General features: G+C 44.0%; 1 protein-coding gene across 1 annotated transcript in view; it reads right to left on the reverse strand.

Annotated features, from left to right (window-relative positions):
* Positions 1-19344, reverse strand: part of LOC126531511 (glycoprotein antigen BM86-like) — a 41033-nt gene that overhangs the window by 3416 nt on the left and 18273 nt on the right. The window contains exons 8-16 of the mRNA XM_050179056.3: positions 19119-19253; positions 16823-16951; positions 13955-14043; positions 12624-12676; positions 11714-11853; positions 11422-11592; positions 10027-10155; positions 4412-4549; positions 43-171 (exon numbers count right to left, since the gene is read on the reverse strand). Of these exons, the coding sequence (XP_050035013.1) occupies positions 43-171; positions 4412-4549; positions 10027-10155; positions 11422-11592; positions 11714-11853; positions 12624-12676; positions 13955-14043; positions 16823-16951; positions 19119-19253 (1113 nt within the window). The remainder of the gene's footprint in view (positions 1-42; positions 172-4411; positions 4550-10026; positions 10156-11421; positions 11593-11713; positions 11854-12623; positions 12677-13954; positions 14044-16822; positions 16952-19118; positions 19254-19344) is intronic.

Here is a 19344-nt window from a genome sequence, read left to right on the forward strand (position 1 = left end):
GGCATGGTGAATGTAGGCACACTGAATGATTCTTGAACAAACCTGAACATCCTTGCGGTGTTTCAACTTTTCCCTCAGGACATCTGCAGATTGCCTTTCCATCCACCGTGACGCACTCCGCGCCTTTCTTGGTGCACTTCTTTCGCATTTCTTCGTTGCATTGAGACGGAGCTGCAAGTTCAGTTCATGCAATCGGCTTTGTTAAGTTTGATGGTGCATATCCTTAAAATTATTTTTCCTAATTTAAATCTGTAACACTTCTAACGTTCTCAAGAACAAATACGTATATTTCAACTTTTTTTTCTAAAGCCACACTCTACATTTGCCAAAAGTATTGTAAGACATCAGTCCTACTTGCCCTCACAATTCACGCCTGCTGCCCGATTATCAAACCTATTGGGGTGACTGCACCGGCCGCGAGTGCAATTGACAATTCCAGGCATCAGAAAGAAAGCCGGAGTGCTGTAGCAAGCTCTGAAGCAAGCAACTTTGGAACACATTTACAACGTGCACAGATCACGGCAACATGTCTACACAGATGGGTCGGGAAAACTCAACAGCTCTGCTGCTTCAGTCATCATCACGGCAAACTATGCAGAAATCAGGTTGAATACTTCATGTATCACCACCTCGACGGGTGCAGAGCTTGCGGCACTCCGTGCTGCACTTGATTTCGCTAATCAGGAATCACCGCAACAATGGGCAGTCTTTAGTGATTATAACGCAGCCCTTGAGTGCATGCATAAAAAGCCCAACGCAAACGGACCAAATGAACAACTCGCCTCAGAAATTTGGCAGATATATCATCGCAGCCATGATAAGGAACGCGACATAATCTTTCAATGACTTCCAGGACATTGCACCATCAACGGGAATGACCACACAGACGAAGCCGCCTGATCTACACAAGAAAATGGTCAAGTTGCCTTGGTTTCGCTTTCGCGAACAGACGCTGCGGCTGAGCTGCGATTGATGTCCCATGAATGTACTTGGCCCCTGTGAGATTCCAACGTCTTAACCATGTGTCGTTTGCGTTTGTTGTCTCCGGATATACGGATGCACCTACCGCCTCGATTAACACGTGAACAAACCATGCTGTATCGTCTGTGGCTAGGTGTTTCATTGTTTCATTTACATATTCATATGCTTTCCTTAATGGAATGGCCAACAGTGCGACACATGCAACAGCGATGACACGCTCGCACACATTATCTGTGTCTGTCCGCGATACAGTTCCCAGAGAGAAGTGATGTGCAGAGTGCTGGACCAATTGAACAATCGTCCACTATCAGGACCAAAAGCTTCAGGTAAGTGCTCCCAAAGAACATACGCGCTGAAAGCCTACTAAGGTTCCTGCGGTCTACGGGGCTTCGCGATAGACTAAGAACGCCGCCGCCTACCGCTCCATAGTGTACGCGGTTTGTTTGTGCTCGTCTCTCTTTCTCCCTAACGCCCCCTTCCACTTTCCATCTCTTTTCATCCCCCTTAACCCTTCCCCCCGTGCAGGGTAGCCAACCGGAACTACCTTTGGTTAACCTCCCTGCCTTTCTATAGATCATTCTCTTTTTCTTTCTCTCTCTCTCTCTCTCGTCTGCAGAAAATTAACTGTGCAATTATCTGTAAAGCGTCCCTACCCGAAGCTTTTATTATATACGAATGCTTCCGGAGGTCATTGCTCCAGTCATGTTGGCGGCTATTCATTTATTGATTTTTCACGTTCATTGTTAAGAAATGAGCTTAGCCTCGGGCTCTGCTATTTTGTAACGTTGTAGTGACGGTCAAGAACACAGTAGCAAAACTGTGAATGACGAAGGTAACCCTTTATTGGGCGAACGTGTGCCCCTAATAGCAAACACAATAAGCACGATGATCGCGGCGAACACAGTCGGCGATCGTTGAAAATGTGATCTGCGGGTCAAGCGCCTTCGCTATCATACATGACCCATCGAACGTTCCAGGATAATCGCTGGTGCCCGCGTGCCTTCCAGAGACTACTACACATGTCGTGCTGCGCATGCAATATGATTGTACAAGGTTCGGCGAAAACATACACAACAGATAGATTCAACGACAGCATCAGATTATATTCCACATCATGCAGGCGCTTTTTGCACTGAGCGATAACGTTAAACATTTGTTAGCCGTTGAAAAGAGGTCACGGAGGAAACATGAAGAAGTATGCTGCTCAAGAATTATCTAGTGCATGTCACAGTGCTTTTATTGATACTTATTGCACTGATAATAACTGTATTAACATATTCAACTAAAGGAAAGGATGCACTGGCATCAGTGAACCAATATTGTGTCAAAGTAAACATGTGGATATCATGAACTTGGAAGACATGTTCAAAATTGCATGCGCTGATCTTGTTAGAAACATCATTTTGGAAATATTTTAGCCTGGCAACAAGAAATTTAATGAGATTTCGGTGTTCATCTGCTGTAGACTAAGAAGTGATATGCCCCCCCTGTATGAATAATACTAAATAAATTAATGCAGTGGGCAGCCAGCGCGTTGCGACATGGAGGAGCCCGGAGCCGCAACACGCTGGCTGCCCACTTCTGGGTGACGTAAGCAGAACGTGGCCTTGAGAGGCGTGGCATTGCGCTCGCTGCAGCCTCCCAGTTTCGGTTTCGCGCGCTCTGATAGCCAAATTTCGTCGTGCCATAATTCAGCGGCAAATCGCATTTTTCTAGGTCCCAAAAATTTATATGGCTTGTACGAAAAACTCGCTTCAATTTCCCAACTACGTTGAGTCCGCTGAAACAAGCTTAAAAGTTAACTAATGTGTGTTTCTTAATTAGTGACAAATTACCATGCATCACACGTCACCTCGTGGTCGCCACCACTGACGGCTTGTCTCCGTAGGAACCGTCCTTTTATTTCAAAACAGCTGTTTCTAAATATAATCAAAGTCATAGTAGGAACTGGATTATGGTATTACGTGAATATATTGATTGGTGGCCATTGATTAGAGTTTAAGTGTGTGTTTATAACGAATATACATTATACAAATTACCCCGTTTCCTCATACGTACTAATTGAATTCGAAGGACAGAAATCAAAATCAGCCCATAAAGGACTCTAAAGTAAGGATAGCTCAGTGTTAATACTCTGAAGTAGAGGTGTGAGAACTTTATCAAGCGCTTTGTGGCTTTTATTCCTGCCTCCCATCTCAATATTTATGTGTTGATGGAAATAAACACTAAGGCCAGCACGGATTCTTTGATGTGGCATGTTGAAAAGACATCGATGAGCAGCTGGAACAAAAATTCGTGAGAAACCATGAACAACGATTCTCAAAGACAGTGTTAGGGTCTTTGAAATTTGCTGCAATTCCGTTCAATTGCGCCTTCAGCACGCAAATTTATGTCAGCCCCCTCCCCTCTTCACATTCATCTCTCACTCTTTCACACACCCCTCACCACATCATTTTATTTACTTTCCATCGGATTGGCCCAGTTTTTGTTAGACCATCTTCCGGATCGGTTCACTTGCCCTCGACGACAAATCGAATAAGCAGACGCAAACAAACAAACAGAAACTTGGGTTTAGTAGAGGAATTGTGCGTTTGATGGCCCATATCTGTTGCGGATCAGGTGAATCAGGTACCATTTGTTGTTTTATTTCGTACTTCCACAGAGACCAAAGTGGGTCACCGACATATCTTTACGCGTCGCACGTATAGCTACCTAAACCCCCACTTCGTTAAATAAGATTCATACACACCACCCTCCTACGGTTTTTTCTCACGTTCCTTCGTTTCAATAGTCGATTCATTGGAGCGTTGAATCGTAACAAGGAAGCTAACACCCAAGCACTGTTGTTGATTGTTGGCATTCTTGTCAAACCAGCCTTCTAGCATTTAAACTGGCGGCTCAAGATTCGCCTTACTGTGGTTACTACAAGCAAGTGCCCCAAGACGATTTGCTCAAATGATGAACTTCCGGCTTGTTTTTAGTCCACTTTGTGTAGTAATAAATGTTCGCGCAAGTAAACCAGAGTGATTCTAACGCATTTGACGTACATTTGATGGTTCGAACCAAGACAGTTCGTTAACGTTTGGAACAAGAGTGAAAACTTGACTCTTAGCATACACTATGACTATGCTATTTGTCGTATACATCTATTGAACTTATGCGAATCCAGGAAGAACTTGGAAGATGAGGGCATTTCTGGATTTGACTTGCCTTTTTATTTAGATATGGGGTAATTCAGTGACAGGGAGACATTCTTCCACACGTTCGAGCCCCATGAGTGGAACATCCCAAACTAAATCACAACATTTGTAGTCCGGTTACGTTAACAACCCTCTGGTTGCACCAGTCGCTAGAAACGCTGTGTTAGCTGAAAAATGTAAACCAATAAGTTTTGCCATAGTTGTGACGAAGTATGGTTTAGAATACGCACCTGGATCCACCACCTCTGTTACTGGTGTATTTGACGCTTCTTTACAGACAGCCTTTTGGTTTTCCATGACACAACGCTGCCCACTGCTTCTGCATTTATTAGTTTCTTCGTCATTGCACGATTCTGGAACTACAGCAGCTGGGAGAAAATGAACGGCACTACATCAATCATGCAGACTCTATTAAACGTTACTTGTGGACAACATGACTCAAGATCCGCCTTACTCAAAGCTATGGTAACTGACTAGGTGCGTGTACTGTCAAATGCACTAAAAAAAGATTCGAAATGTATTTAGAGACTTAAAGGTAAGCATGGACTCACGTACCCTTGAAGCGTATTATTTCTAACTAGTAGCCAAGAAGTAGGATGCCACAATGTCTGCTTTATGTTGCAGATCTTTGAGGTATGATTAACCATTATTGTGCACTTAGAACTACAGAATCACGCCATTTCCGTTCTGCCACCACCCTATAATATCATGAGCACTGAACTACCATCTCAGTGGGAACAGGTTCTCTTGCTGCAGCAACGTCCTTTAATGAGAAACACAGTGTGCTAACGGGTATTTGAGGCTTCTTTAATTATTGGAGCGCAGCCCGCCCTGTTGATGAACTCGTTTATATGTGCATGATGATAGCAAGGAAATACCAAATAACAAATTTACCACCTCTCCTGTGTCCCTGCAAGCTCCATCGCTGCTTCGGGAAGCGTGATAGGGGGAATTCTTACGCACTTGTTTTTAAAGACAAATTCTTTCTTAGTGAGCTACCACAGCTTTTTTTTGTAACGAGTATGTTTCTAGCCTCTTATTGCGGACCGATCCCGATGACCATGCAGCTTAAATATGTGGGCCGATATGTGCTACTGGGACCACTGGTCACCGTGTTGTTCCGAATATAGAAACATATTATATTCAATCAATAAACATTAAATTATCCGGCGGCAGAATTCGAAAAGAGAACCCCTAGCATATCAGCTCGACGCTCAAATCATTACACCACGGGCACGCGCCAAAGCATGTGGTATAGAATATTCCTAAGCTTTTTCCCCGAGCAAGCCAGTGCGTTGAGGCGCTTGGCGTGTTTTCCTGCGAAATCAATTATATGAACACCATGCGCTCTTACGTCGTCGTCGATAATTAAGCAAAAATATTGATTTCTTTAGTTTTAATACGTTTTCTGAAGAACGTTACTCAAACTACCTGTGCGCTTTTGGATTTTCGTTACAATTAAAACACCGAGTGGCGAAATATGTCTAGGCGTGTTCGTGTTCCTATCACACCGAATGGTGCACAGAAGCGACTGAATTCTAAGACCTCAGGTTATACAACTCCGCTTGCCGGAACTAACTCTAACACAGCTGTCCTTGCCAGCTTGTACCATCGTTCTCCCCACACGTAATAGTCATAGGTGCTGGGTTTTCTGCAGCTCAACTCCTGGGGCACCCAGACGCGGTGCTGCGGAGACTGAGGCTAAGCGACAACGCCGACAAGACCCTCTAGGCCTAGCCCGTGCTGCATGCGGTCATCCAGTTGTTTATGTCCATATGTGTACGCGCAAGTCACGCCACGCTTGTTTGCTTAGCCAGTTTATCTTTACTGAAATTCACACGGCCCCAAAGGCTACGAGCCTTCCTTCGTGTAACACTCTATAGACCTTGCTCTTGCATTCATTGTTTCGTCCTTATGGGGGAGTCATGAATTTTGAAATACTAAATCAACGAAATAGTCCAACGGTCAGATTCGAGCCAATTAAATAAAGTACATAAGCCCGATACTATAACCGTTACGCCACGGACGCTTTTCCCCCATAATGGCGTGCCTCACAACTGGATCGTAGCCTTGACAGGTTAACCCCCGGAAATTATTTAAACTTATTTAACACGTCACCATGCGTCAAAATATCGGCCGATCCGAAAGATGATGCTGTAGAACAATTTGAACACGACGCTCCTCTTATACTCCCCTCACGCGAGGAGTGAAAGTGTGGTGCATCCGCCCATAACTCACACCCAACTCGCTGAGGAAGACTGGCTTTTTCTCTTGTGATTGCACGAGTGTTTTCACATGTCACCAATCTTGTTAGTTCTTTATATTCCGTTCCTATCATCTTGTACATGAACGTGTTGACTGACGGGATCAAACAGTTCGTAATTAACCGAGAAAGTTGGGCTTGTTAGTGTTGACACATTTGCTGTGACATAGTTACCAGCGCGAACAAGGCTACGAAAAAATAAAGTGAGACAGGATAGAGCGCTACGCTTCATCCACGTACGACGTACCTTGGCAGTTTCAGCGTGCCTAGACAGGTTCATCACGTTCTACAACATGGCCCAAAATTTTGTAATGAACCTTGAAACGCCCGTCTCTGTTTTAGGTCTTGTTCGAAAAATAGCCAGTCGTTCTAATCCTGAGGAGTAAAGCAGATGTGTTAAGGAAGGTGTTGACTGCCTTCCCTCCGTGGGTCGTTCTCACAATACTGGTAAGGCAATTAAGCAGTCCGTAAAATTTGAAGTCTGATAAAGAGGAGGGATTTGTAGTCTTGTCACAGACTTGTTTTCATGAGAAGGCATGTGCTGCTATCAGTAAGAACTTTGTTCATTCGGATAATGTCGCGATGAGGGTTAAGAAGAGGGCCTTGATATTATGACAGGATATGCATCTTGACGGCCTCAGGAAGCGTATGCTAGTCTCGAAGAGCGACACTCTGACAATGTTCTTTTCCGCCAAGACGCATAAAACAGACGTCCCTCTTGGAGCAATCGTAACTGAAAGAGAGTCTTGCAAGGAGAAATGTCAAAATTTCTTCAAAAAAACCTTTAAAGGTTGCACGTCAATGACCTGTTCGTGTTGCGCAACTCTAATGAACCACTTAGCTACCTTCCGGCACATGAAAACACCGCGGAACCGTTGTTTGTCTTCTCAATTCACGTTTAAGAACTTTTTAACTCCCTCCCCCAGGCTGAGCTTTTAATTTCTGTCACGGAGCATATCGAAGAGTCTGGTCCCATTGACTTGCAAAATGCCGCTGGCCTTTCTGTTGAGAATTTTGTGGAGATGCTAAGGTTTTATCTTTCTTGTACCCTTGTTGTTTTTGACCAAGACACATTTGTCCAAAAAAGATAGCGTGTGCGAGAAAACCCGCGCATAGCGTCTCTTTTAAGTAATTTGTTTTTAACTGTTGTTGACAGTCGTACTTTCTCGTTATTTGACAATACTTTTGTAGCTAAGGTATTTAAGTATATTGATCGTAGTAGCCCATTAATCGCCAGTAGATGGTCGCCTACAACTCTTAGATATTAGTGTCATTCTAAATGACAGCTCCCGTTGTTGGATGTACTCTCCTCCGGCAGCCAAGAAAGTGCAAGAAGCCCTTTCTTGACTGCCGTTCGGCGAACTCCAAGTTGGTTAAAAGAGGCATAGCTACTGATTGCCTGAGATACCATGGTTAAACCTTGCGTGCACCAGGTTTCCTGCAGCGTTCAACAACAAGAGAACAGTTTATGTAGGGCTGGGTATTCCGATAACACCGTGGTGTCGGTCACTGAGAGCCTCATTAAAGAGATAAAAGCTGACCCGACAGCCGCACGGTGCAATAACGCACGTCCTACTGGGCGCCCTGTGACTGTGCCACACTTACACGGGGTGTCCCAGCGCCTAAAAAAGCGCCACTAAAGCTCGCAAGCTTGTGCAGGTTGGTAAACAACGCCGGGAGTCATGGTACATGCATTATAGAGCATGTCACCCACTTTGTTAACTGCAATGTGGGGATGGTATGCAAGATTCCACTTCCCTGTGGAAATTGTTATACGGTACAAACAGGCAGGTGCCAGAATGACCGGCTTAGGGAGCACCGGAACGCTGTAAACACTTTAGCAGGCGCTGGCCACTTGGCTCACCACTGCCGAAGATGTACTCATAAATGCTCCCCATGTTTTCATAACACGCAAGTGCTGAGAGGGTTTGCCAGGCAATCAGATAGGGAAATATTCGAGGCGTTTGGATTTCAAGAGCTGCTGATAAATGCGCAAGCGCTCCATCACTGGCACACACTGATAAAGAAGTGTTGTACCTTGAGAAGAACCTGGTGTATGATTTGTAATGCTTTGTCCTGGGCGCTTATCGGCTTTGTGGCGCATTTGGTTGTCTCCCACGCGGCCCATTTGCTTATGCGTCTTTCTGAGCATTTATTTGAGCATACAGGGGCCTCCTTGCGTGTTTTTCTGAATTAAGCTTGTCAGATGAAGTCTAGCGCTCTGTCTTGTCCCACATTTTTTTCCGTAGTCTTGTTCGCCCTAGTAACTATGTCACAGCAAATGAAACAGTTGTAGCTTGGGCTTCGTCCTTCCTTGTCGTATTGTCGTATTCGTTCATATTTGCAGTGTTAAAACTGAATTGAACATAATGATTAACCCCTTCCTTGCAGCTTCTTAAGCTCGACGAACCTCCATCAATGTCGCGCACCACCACGGACACACCACGCCGTACGCTTTATGCACTCATCACGAAAAAAGGCAGCGCGACAGATGCGACGCGAAGGGGAGAACATCAAGACAGGTGCTCATCTCACAGCTTAAGCTTTATTTGATGCGAAACGTATTTGCGCGTGCACAAATGTAAGAAAACAAGAAAGAATACACACCACAACGGGACTTCAACAAGTGCAAAATATACGAGCCCATCATTGCCATCTGATGTGATTAATAATATAGAATATCTGATTTGACGACAGCGCAATATGCATGGCTGGCTAACACACCAGTCGCAGTTTTGCGGAATAGTCATGGTTTCCAAAGTTTCTTTCGCCCCTTGTTCTTTGTTATCAAACAGCACGATCTTTGGTCTAGGTGCGCAAGCTAGACAATTTAGAGCCAGGTGCGAACATGCAGCACTTCTTAGTAATAAAATATGCGCCTGGCACCTACTGTTAATACAGCGCTACGCAGTGATCTAAACCCCTGGCGTCACATGCATCTCGTCTGACATCGTCAGTGAAGCCGTCACTGACGGGGAGGGGTTCTACTCCGGTGGCTCTGCTGTGTGTGGCGCAGCCGCGGATGCGCTATCTTGAAAGCCATCTGCGATGGGGACAGTGTACGACAAGTACAAATAGCTTCTTGTGCGCTGCGTTTTCGCCACTTCGCGTTGAAGCGAGAGGCAGCACGAAGGTTCGCTCGCTGCTGCTGCCACGCTTCCTCACTCCAGCGTTTTGACAGCGAGCTTCCGCGAATGTAAAGTGAGATGTGTTCATGTTTGCTTGTGCGTACGTGACACCATGCTTGTTAATTTAGTTAGTAAGCGAATATTTACAAGCTCATACGGCCGACAAAACTACTAATAATACTTCCAGCTTCCTACTAATTTGGTATCGCAATCGATGCTTCGCCTTTCGGGCGAAACTGTGACTTTTCGTTTTCTGTAATACATATGTGCTTGTTTTATGCAACCTAATTTTTTAAAGGAGCATGGGATCCCAACACTTGCCAAAAACGAAAGCTAGACGCTGCGAACGCACAGCGGCTTTTCGTAAGCAGCTAATACAGCGTTCTCGTAATTTTACTTTTCCGACAACGAGCACGCTGAGACACCATAGCAGGAACAGAGCCTTTTCACTCACCAGAGCAACCGCCTTGCCCTGTAACCATGCCCGGCGGGCACTGGCACTTAGGTTCTTCGTTTTCGTAGACGCATATTTGTCCCTTACTGGCACATTCCAACTCTTCGTCCTGGGTGCACGATACTCCAGCTGCGGCAAGAAAGAAAAGCCACAGTTAAAATAAATAAAATTAAATTCTGATGTTTTACGTGCCAAAGCCACGATAAGATTGTGAGGCGCGCCGCCGTGGTGGACTATGAATTAATTTCGACCACTTGGGGTTCCATTAAAGTACACTGAATGCACGGTACACGGGAGTTCTTGCATTTCGACCCCATCGAAATGCGGCCGCCGCGGCCGGGGTTTGATCCCGCACCTTTGGCGCAATGCCAAAGCTTACACCACCACGGTGGGCGAAAAAATCGCAGTAGGAGAAAAGCTCTAAAGTTCGTCCCACCCGGGATTTCTTCTATATAGAGAACCTTTAAATTTTGATCAGTTGACCTCCCTGCCTTTCCTGTTTGCTTTCTCTCTCTCTCTCTCTCTCTTGATCAGTAATGTGTACTTTTAAAAAAAAATTATATGTTAGCTACGCAAACGTTGTCGGCATAAATGGTTTATGCGCGTCGGCCTGCATAAAATTTTGAATACAAGAGCCGTAAGCGTATACTTATCATGGATTTGTTGGTTAATATGTTAATTTAGTTATAGTGTTATGCAGTTTTATTGCATATATACTTGAAGTGAGTCCTATTCAACAACAACTTCGTTCTCTTTGGTATTTCTAGACTTCGCGCGATCCAGATACTCATCATCAAATGTGGCGCTCCATGCGCTAACTTCGCCTCAGAGGTTGGGAGTCTCGACATGAAGACAAACACCCCATGTGACGCAGCTGATTGCACAGAAAAGGGAGAAGTGGGTCATGTTGTGGGAAGCTGAGAGCTCCATCCGTCTTCTGGACAGGAGCGCTATACGGAATCAGGTACAACACATGGGGGCTAATCTTTTTGTCGTGGTCCCCCGCCCGTGAATGCGCAATTATTGTGATGAATGCCAAATTCAATTATGAATGTTTCACAACATAAGCTCTGTGGTAGTGTACTCGAAAATGAAGTTGTTTTCGGAGTCCTGCATCTTTTTTCTCACTTTTTTACACTTTGACTTTGCACTTTAATGCTCACGCATTAAAAGCCCTCTACTCACGCTCGCAGACGGAGTAGACGTGGTCCCCCGCCCGTGAATGCGCAATTATTGTGATGAATGCCAAATTCAATTATGAATGTTTCACAACATAAGCTCTGTGGTAGTGTACTCGAAAATGAAGTTGTTTTCGGAGTCCTGCATCTTTTTTCTCACTTTTTTACACTTTGACTTTGCACTTTAATGCTCACGCATTAAAAGCCCTCTACTCACGCTCGCAGACGGAGCGCCGCAAGCGGCCTCGTGTGACCCGGTCCACTTCTCGGAATCCAGCCGCGCACTTGAACCAGAAAAAGTCCTCGAACTTAACGCACTCGTTCTGTCCGTTGTAGGCCTCCTCCTGACCCTTGAGAAGACTGTCACACAGGTTTTCTTCTTCGATTTCTGCAAAGATTTAGGTTTGCCCGGAAACATGGGATTGCTTGAATGAAGGGCTTTGTGCGGTAACTTATCCATATTTAAACATAAAAATTGAAAAGGTCACTGTGACCGAAAAAAAGCCTACCTGTTGCAGTGTCCTTCTTGATTGGTAACTTCGGATACAGCATGCACAAGTCACCATCGGGATGCTCGCATGTTTGAAGCTTTTTCAGCAGGTACTTTGAAAGTGGTTTTGCTGATATAAGTCTCGCCTTGATTTTCTGCCTGTGAATCACGGAAGATGCCCAGTGATAGCTTGATTGTTTAACTTACAAATTATTTCAGTTCATTCATATATGCCACTCGTAAGCTACAAAAAAGGTATCAGTGGGGATTTACTGACCAATGCTAGATAAAATCGTCAGCATTAGGTCGCACCTTTTTGAGGTCCCGGATCCATGATGTAAGACTTGTTCGCTACATTGTAAACTGCTGTTCAGGACCGCACTCGACAAACGTCCTGCCTCTTCACTTCAGGGACGGAAGTGCAAGTCACGGTGGCTCGAAGCACACCATGGTCAGCTGAACTATATATATATATATATATATATATATATATATATATATATATATATATATATATATATATATATATATATATATATATATATACCACTTCCAGATGACCGGCTTCCCCTACTTCACACGCGTGCACTTTTTTCCGCTTTGGCACTCCTAATGCTAATGCACATACAATACCTTAGAGGAGACTTTGTGCTTTGTATGCTTCTCAGATTTCGGGTGTAAATTCCATGATGCGTGCAATGGAATAAGTACAGTTGAAGCAGGAAAGAAACTTTCGCACGACAAAGGCAGACACGGAGAAGCGTCTGTCCTGGTTATTCCCGTCTTCCTTCTGCACTCATTGTGGAATACAAACTAGCCCGCTCCCCGACATTTCTTAATTATGCAATTTAAATTTCCACTGCCCAACGTGTATTTATTTTTCTTTCGCTATTAAAAAGTTTGCCCGAAAGAAAAGATGTTTCACTCACGTGCAGTTCAGTATCTCAACCTTAAAAACTTCTGTTCCTATACTCGTTTTGATCTGCAAAAGGACGATGGCAGCAGAAGGAACACTCATACACTGTTTATATTCAATGCACACATGCCCGAAAGCATTTACCGGCATTCTCAGACAAACAAAGCGGCTGGCACAAGTGATTTCGTGCTTTTTAAACACAACAACTAATTGTGACACGCACTTCATTCGGAATTACGTTAGCTGACGAATGGGAAGTGCAAACTGCTACCTTGGTGACTGGGTTTTAGTTGTGCGTGCGGTTCGTTTCCAGAAGTGATTAAGGTGATTTCATGTGGATAACCAAGCGTTACCAGGATATATAAGCAAGCCTCATGTATAACAATATAGCCAGCATTTCGTGTAAATAAATCCGCAATTCTACGTTTGCACTGGATAATCGCAGTAACAATAAGTACAAAGCCGATAAGTGCTCCTATAGAAGCATACCCTATCCGCCATACTTTAAGGACTGCTGCCGGTCTGTGAGAGGGGGGGGGGGGGGGGGGAACTGTGAGACTATTGGAATATGAATCAAAAACTTCTGTTCCGGGTCATAGTATTCGATTTAAATATGTGTACGACTTTTATTTTAAATATGCGGCTGTGATTTACGGGTCTACGTACATGGAAATTTCAACTGCCATGTGTAAGTCACCCAGAAAACGTTATGACCTTTCACTATTTGCTCACACACAAGCTCAACAGCTAAAAAGCATCGCGTGCATTAAAATAAACATATAGATGCTGTTATTATTATTATTATTATTGCCACATTTCCTCTTTCAGTTTTTGCTAACTTTAGAAGGAGGTGAATGTTCGATATCCCGTTTAATATATAAAGCGCGTTTATTAAAATATTCTCATTTGGTTCCGCTATGGAAATTTTGCTATTCGCACATCCCTGTACATTTAATGAAATTGTGCATACATTTTGTACAGCATTTCAGCTCGACCCAAAATGAGGTCGTTTTTTAGCCGCAGAGACATTCTTTAGCTTGGCATATCGTCTTGAAGCTAACGTAAGCACACCTGTAAAATGTAATCACTTAGAACGGTGTGAGCTATAACAAGATTTCCACGCGTGCAAAGCCTAAAATTTGGAGAAATGCAAACAACGCCAGATATTCCGCATTTAAGGATCATTCACGGAACTTTATCTCAGAGATGCAAAGCATTACCTATAATCAATCTCTAACCGCAATATTTTTCTTAAATAAAAAGACCGATTTGCATTATCACTGTGCCAAAGATAGCATATTTTAAACATGGGAGGAAGCAAGATTACGAGAGATCGTTGCTTACCGCTTCCAGAACACGGCCCTCGTACAAGTTGCAGTTGTCAGCGTCAAGTGAGATGTTAGGCGTGAAGGAAACAGTGTAGTAATACTCCTCTGAAAAAGAAAAAAAAAGATTACCTGTTGCAAACAATATAGTCAGCCTCAATCTTCACATATTCCAAGCCACAGCAAAGAATATTCTACAGCATGTGGAGGCGACAGACCCTGAGTGCTCCGCTGTACGCAAGCTGCTCCTGGAGTGTGATTGATCTCAGCGTCGGTCTTCATTCGGTTTCTTTCTCTCTCTCCCCCATGTCCGCCAATTTGCACTTGTAGAGTAACAAACCTGATAACGTCTAGTTATCCTCCTTGCCTTTATTCCCACGCTCCCACCCCCTCTTTCTCTCTCCTTATGGTTTCTCCCTATCTCGCCACACTGTCTGACATGCTAATCGACAGGGAAAAGACCTGGGTACCTGAACGCCCCTTCAAAGCCGATTCCTATCAATAGCTCTCAAAGGTTGATAAGATCAGAGGTATAATCACTGTTCAACATATGTATACAAAGGGAGAGATGGTTAGCAGACTCTCCGTTATTTGATCGGGATCACACTGTCACTTGTAATATTCCAGTAAGCGCGTATAATCTCAGCGCATTCAGATAGAGGTCAAAGCGGAAGAACTTGACAGAATACGATGTATGTCTGCTCCCGTCAGGTATAGCTGAAAAAAGTGGAGCGCGACGTGGAGTGATTACAGCCCGTTGCGTTGGCTCAGGCCTGTTCAAGAGGCCGCGTGCGAGCTCCCAGGAAGAAACTGTCAGCTATAATCACCCGTCTCATAAGATTAAACATTCCAGAAAGAAACTATCCAGATCTCAGTTGCCGCCCATTTAAACGGAGTGGTTTGATAACGATGTGCCACATTCTTAAATTGCTCAAATCTCATGGTTACCCAAAGCAAATTATAAAGATTTTGATGCGCTCCTTATCACTGAAAAAGGTGTGCAAATATTCACAACTTCCGAAACCCGAATCGAATAGTCATTATTCATCAATGCATATAATTTACGGATAGTTTTCGAATACTTAAAATTGTCGACCGCGCGTTACCAAACATAAAATTGGTGAAAGAAAAGATACATTTAAACTCTGCAGGCATAGTGCATAGCATAAAACGTCAGAACTCACGTTATTTTTATTCTCCGAAGATTCCTATGCACGCAAACAAACTGTTCATTGTTCTTAATGATCCACTTGTGCTTTTTATAATGCTTGTGCTTGTGAAAGTTGTGGTAATGAGGAAACCTTTTAACATGTCCAATGTTATTGTCCTCGCTACAAGTCCCTAGAATGCAGGTGTTCGCACGCCTCAACGACCCGGCCTTTTCTGAGGTGATGATCTCGGAGTGCCGGCTGATAGTCTTCACGCCAGAAGGCCACAGAGGCGCTACTGAAGTTATTCCGGTCAAGTGACCTAGTTGAACGACTGTGACACTACCGCGTTCCTTCGTCGGTATTAGTGTTTTTTTTTTTCGTTTTTTTACCTTGCTCTCTTTCCCTCTCTTTCTCTCTCTGGGTGTACTTTTCTTCTTTGCCTTTCTGTCTCTCCTTACTCCTTCTCCAGTGCAGTTTAGCAAGCTAGACCTCTACCTTTCACATCTCATTTATTTATCTTTCTATCTCTCTAATAATGCTTCATAACAGAACCTTACTAACTTAATGAATAATAGTATCTAAACATAACTTTATTTTAATTCTAAAGAGTGCGGTTTATTATTAGAAAACTATTTCAAACGTATTTGACATTCCTTTCGATACCATGTTGGCACTATTCCCTTCGTATTCGGTTCTGTCTCAAAAATTACGATTCGTACACCCCTAGAGCTTACCTGCGTGTATTGGCTTGAACGAAATTACACTGTACTTCTTGCCAAATACTGTACAATATGACTATCTAGTTCGGGCAATATGACGTACGATATTCTAGGAGAATGCCAGCAAACTTGAGAGTAGAAAAAATCGAGAGGCAGACATATGCAAAGAGACAGGAAGGTGGCTGGTCTTCACTTTGCTTTACTTCACGTGGCTTCACTTGGCTGCACCAGTCACCTTCCAGCCTCTTTGTCTATGTCTGCCTCTCGATTTTTTCTACTCTCAAGTTTGCTGGCATTCTCCTAGTATAACTATGTACCGACTAGCCCAACAAGCCACTCTCATGCACGATATTCACCGCGTGCTCTGCCTCAAATATCAAGGCCTTATTCACTGGAGCCTCAGATATCCATTAGAGTAATTTAGCCAGGATGCACTTTCAGTCTCTTAAATTGCAGCTCCTTATACGAAAAACAACACGCGAACCATTCGCTTCTGTGCATGTTGCCTCCCTAGCCATAGCCGCATGTACCTGGAGTTATCTTTAGCAAGCGTGCATCATCGAGTGTTATGACATTCTGAGGCTTTTCACTCAGGAATGAATTACCTCATAATATGGAACAAGAATGATCATACATTTTCTATGGTTATAACTTGTATCTACACCTGATTATTACGCAGCTAACCAGCTGTATGATTGATATGCGTTATCTATATGACCAGTATGAGCACGGCATTAATTCATCTCGGCTCACCAAGCCGCACAAGCGTACACAGAGTACCTGAATCCAACGCACTTCCCTGCCAGACTGCAGATACGCAAGATAAGAACATCTTTCTGTATGCTCTTTCCTTTCACTCGTTTTTCTTTTTCCGAATTTTCGCGTTACAGAAATAATATCTTACGAGCTAGACGTACGATGTGGCTTGTCTAGAGCATGTGATCTTTCTGAAAATTTTGCCGCTTCATTTCGGAGAATCTTTTTCTCCAAATCTTAGTTTCGCGCATGTATACTCACTCAGAGTGCACTCCCTGATGAAAATTCGGTCCGGCTTCCTAGTAGTCCATGGACAGGAGCAGCTTTGCTTTTCCATGTACACGTTACAGTCCGTAAAGTTCTCGTGACACTTATTTTCGGTGCATCGACCTAAATAAACAGCACATTAGGGCAATGGTTAATTCTGGATAAGAAGTAACTGCGGCTTCACTTTGCGTCAGATCGAACAGGAACAATTAGATAGGAATGTCTAGTCACGACCAGCAATATCTATACAGCTGACTCCTGTTAACCGGACGCTTTAGCTTCCCTGTCCAAATTCTCTTGTTGGATTTTGGATTTTGGGCTTTCCTGCCCAAGTGGACGTGAAACACAGAAACACTCTCATTCGAAAACTGTAGAGCAGATGTGTATGAAAGATAGCCCATTAAAAAAAAAAAAAAAGAAGCGGAAATATACTGGCTATTACAAGTAGATATTCTGTTTGGGGCTTTATGGTGCCAGCGTGAAATAGACTGATGCGGGTGAGTGCCATTGTGAAAAAAATAAAGAGTCGGTTTGAAGATTCCCATTGGTAACTGGAGCTTCCGACTCATGCACCGCTTGAACGCAACTAGTCCCGTTGGACGCACGTCGCGGTTCGACGCAGACATTTTCGGCCCGAGCAAACGCATGGCCACAAATGCCGCACCTAAGGAGAGCGAGGTGCCTGGTGCCCTTTCTCAATCATCCCCTGCTCGGCGCTGGTTAAGTGCACGGGACTCGAAATTGAAGAAAACAAATCTCTCAAAGAAGCATAGGTATCATTTGTAATTTGTAGATATATAAAAACGACCTATCTGGAAACATATCGGGCAAATTTCAGCCACGCTATAATAAAGCTATACGTTCCTAGGCAGCTTGTTCTCTTGAATAGGTAACCCATTGATGTAATGAAACCGCCTAGGAACCTGAACATTTATTACGACGTCGCTGAAATTTGCTGAAGATGACCCGTATTGCGTCGTTCCCATATATTGATCAAACACAAACTGATACTATACTTTTTGGGTAAATTAGACGTTTCGATCTATCATTGCCATCCGATCACGCTGTGCCGAGCGAATGCCGATACCGAGAGAGATCGCGCCAGAAGTGTCGACTATCTCGATAGCCGCACGTTCAACACGTGGCTATCTAGAAGTGACTATACCGCCTTTGTCTTGACGATCAGCTCAGCGCAACATAACGCGAGGCTGCGTTCATCGCAACGACCATGCGTTCGATTTGTCCAGCATTCCAGAATCAGACGGCTGACGCAACGTAACGTCCTGCATGTTATGTATTTCGCTGTGACTTGAAGCAAGCATACACTAACGACGAAATAAACTTCTATGTGTTCAGAATTACCAGTCATGTTTTATCGCAACCATACTCTTCTGTATGTATGCCGTGGTACGTGTATTGATGAAAGAAGTACCTAAACAGTCGCTACAATAAAAATTCAACTAATATTTTGCACCACATGTCGAGATCGCTTATCATTCTGAAGCTATGCAGTATGTAGCCATTTCCTTAGAGCGTTCTACACATCTAAAACCATATGATGACTGCGAGGTATTCCTCATGCTTACAGCGCTTAAACTGAGCAGACGTGAAAACACTGATCAACTGAAGATAAAGGCCAGTCGGCTTTGTTCTTGAGGGTATTCTTCTTTACGAAATATGATAACGTGGAAGCTTGGGCGAGTTCACGATTCAATATCGATATGACTGCACAACGCAAAAGACGAGGACAGAAAAAAGGACACGACACAGCGGCTGATGTGTCGTGCCCTTGCTTCTGTCCTCATCTTCTTGCGCTGTACAGTCATGTCATTAATGAAAGTACAGGCAGCGATGGCACTGGCCGTGCGGGGGAAAGAAAAAACAACCACAAAGCTCGCCTTCGCGCATAGCGTTCGCCGCAAGCTTTTGCCGGTAAAGATTACGGTTGCATAAGATGCAGTTGCCGGGAAGCGGCAACTGGATGGCCGGTCTATATATAGCGCCGCTCGTCGCGGTGCTGCCAGTCGGTGCGGTGATCGGTGCGATGCCTCAATATCTCGCGAAATGAAAACACGTATAGAGCTGCGCTCAAATTTCGCATTAGGGAGTATCGTAATAATCGGCTGATTTTTGTCTATCTCAAACAAATGTTTCTTTTCTTTCCTTTATTTTATTTAGGTTGCCATTCGGTACAAATGGAGGATGCGGAGATAAAATACGCATAAAAGTGACTTGAGGTGTTCTCGACACACAACCAAGTTCCACATAGAAACCACGAAATGATGCTTACTTGTGCACTCGCCGTTCACTAGCTGGTGATTACGCGGGCATGCGCAGGTTATCTTATCTTTATCCACGAGGCATGTCTGGCTAGGAAGGCAGGTCTTCTTTTGCTCTTCACTGCAGGCGTGTGCCATCCGCACAGCTAAAATTATGGAAAAAGAAAAGAATCGCTAGACACAATTAAGATTGCTTACGCGTGGGGATGCGAAAGCAGTATAGCCCAATTGGTTTAA

The sequence above is a fragment of the Dermacentor andersoni genome, chromosome 5, assembly GCF_023375885.2.
Source record: "Dermacentor andersoni chromosome 5, qqDerAnde1_hic_scaffold, whole genome shotgun sequence".
In the NCBI taxonomy this organism is placed as follows: Eukaryota; Metazoa; Arthropoda; class Arachnida; order Ixodida; family Ixodidae; genus Dermacentor; species Dermacentor andersoni.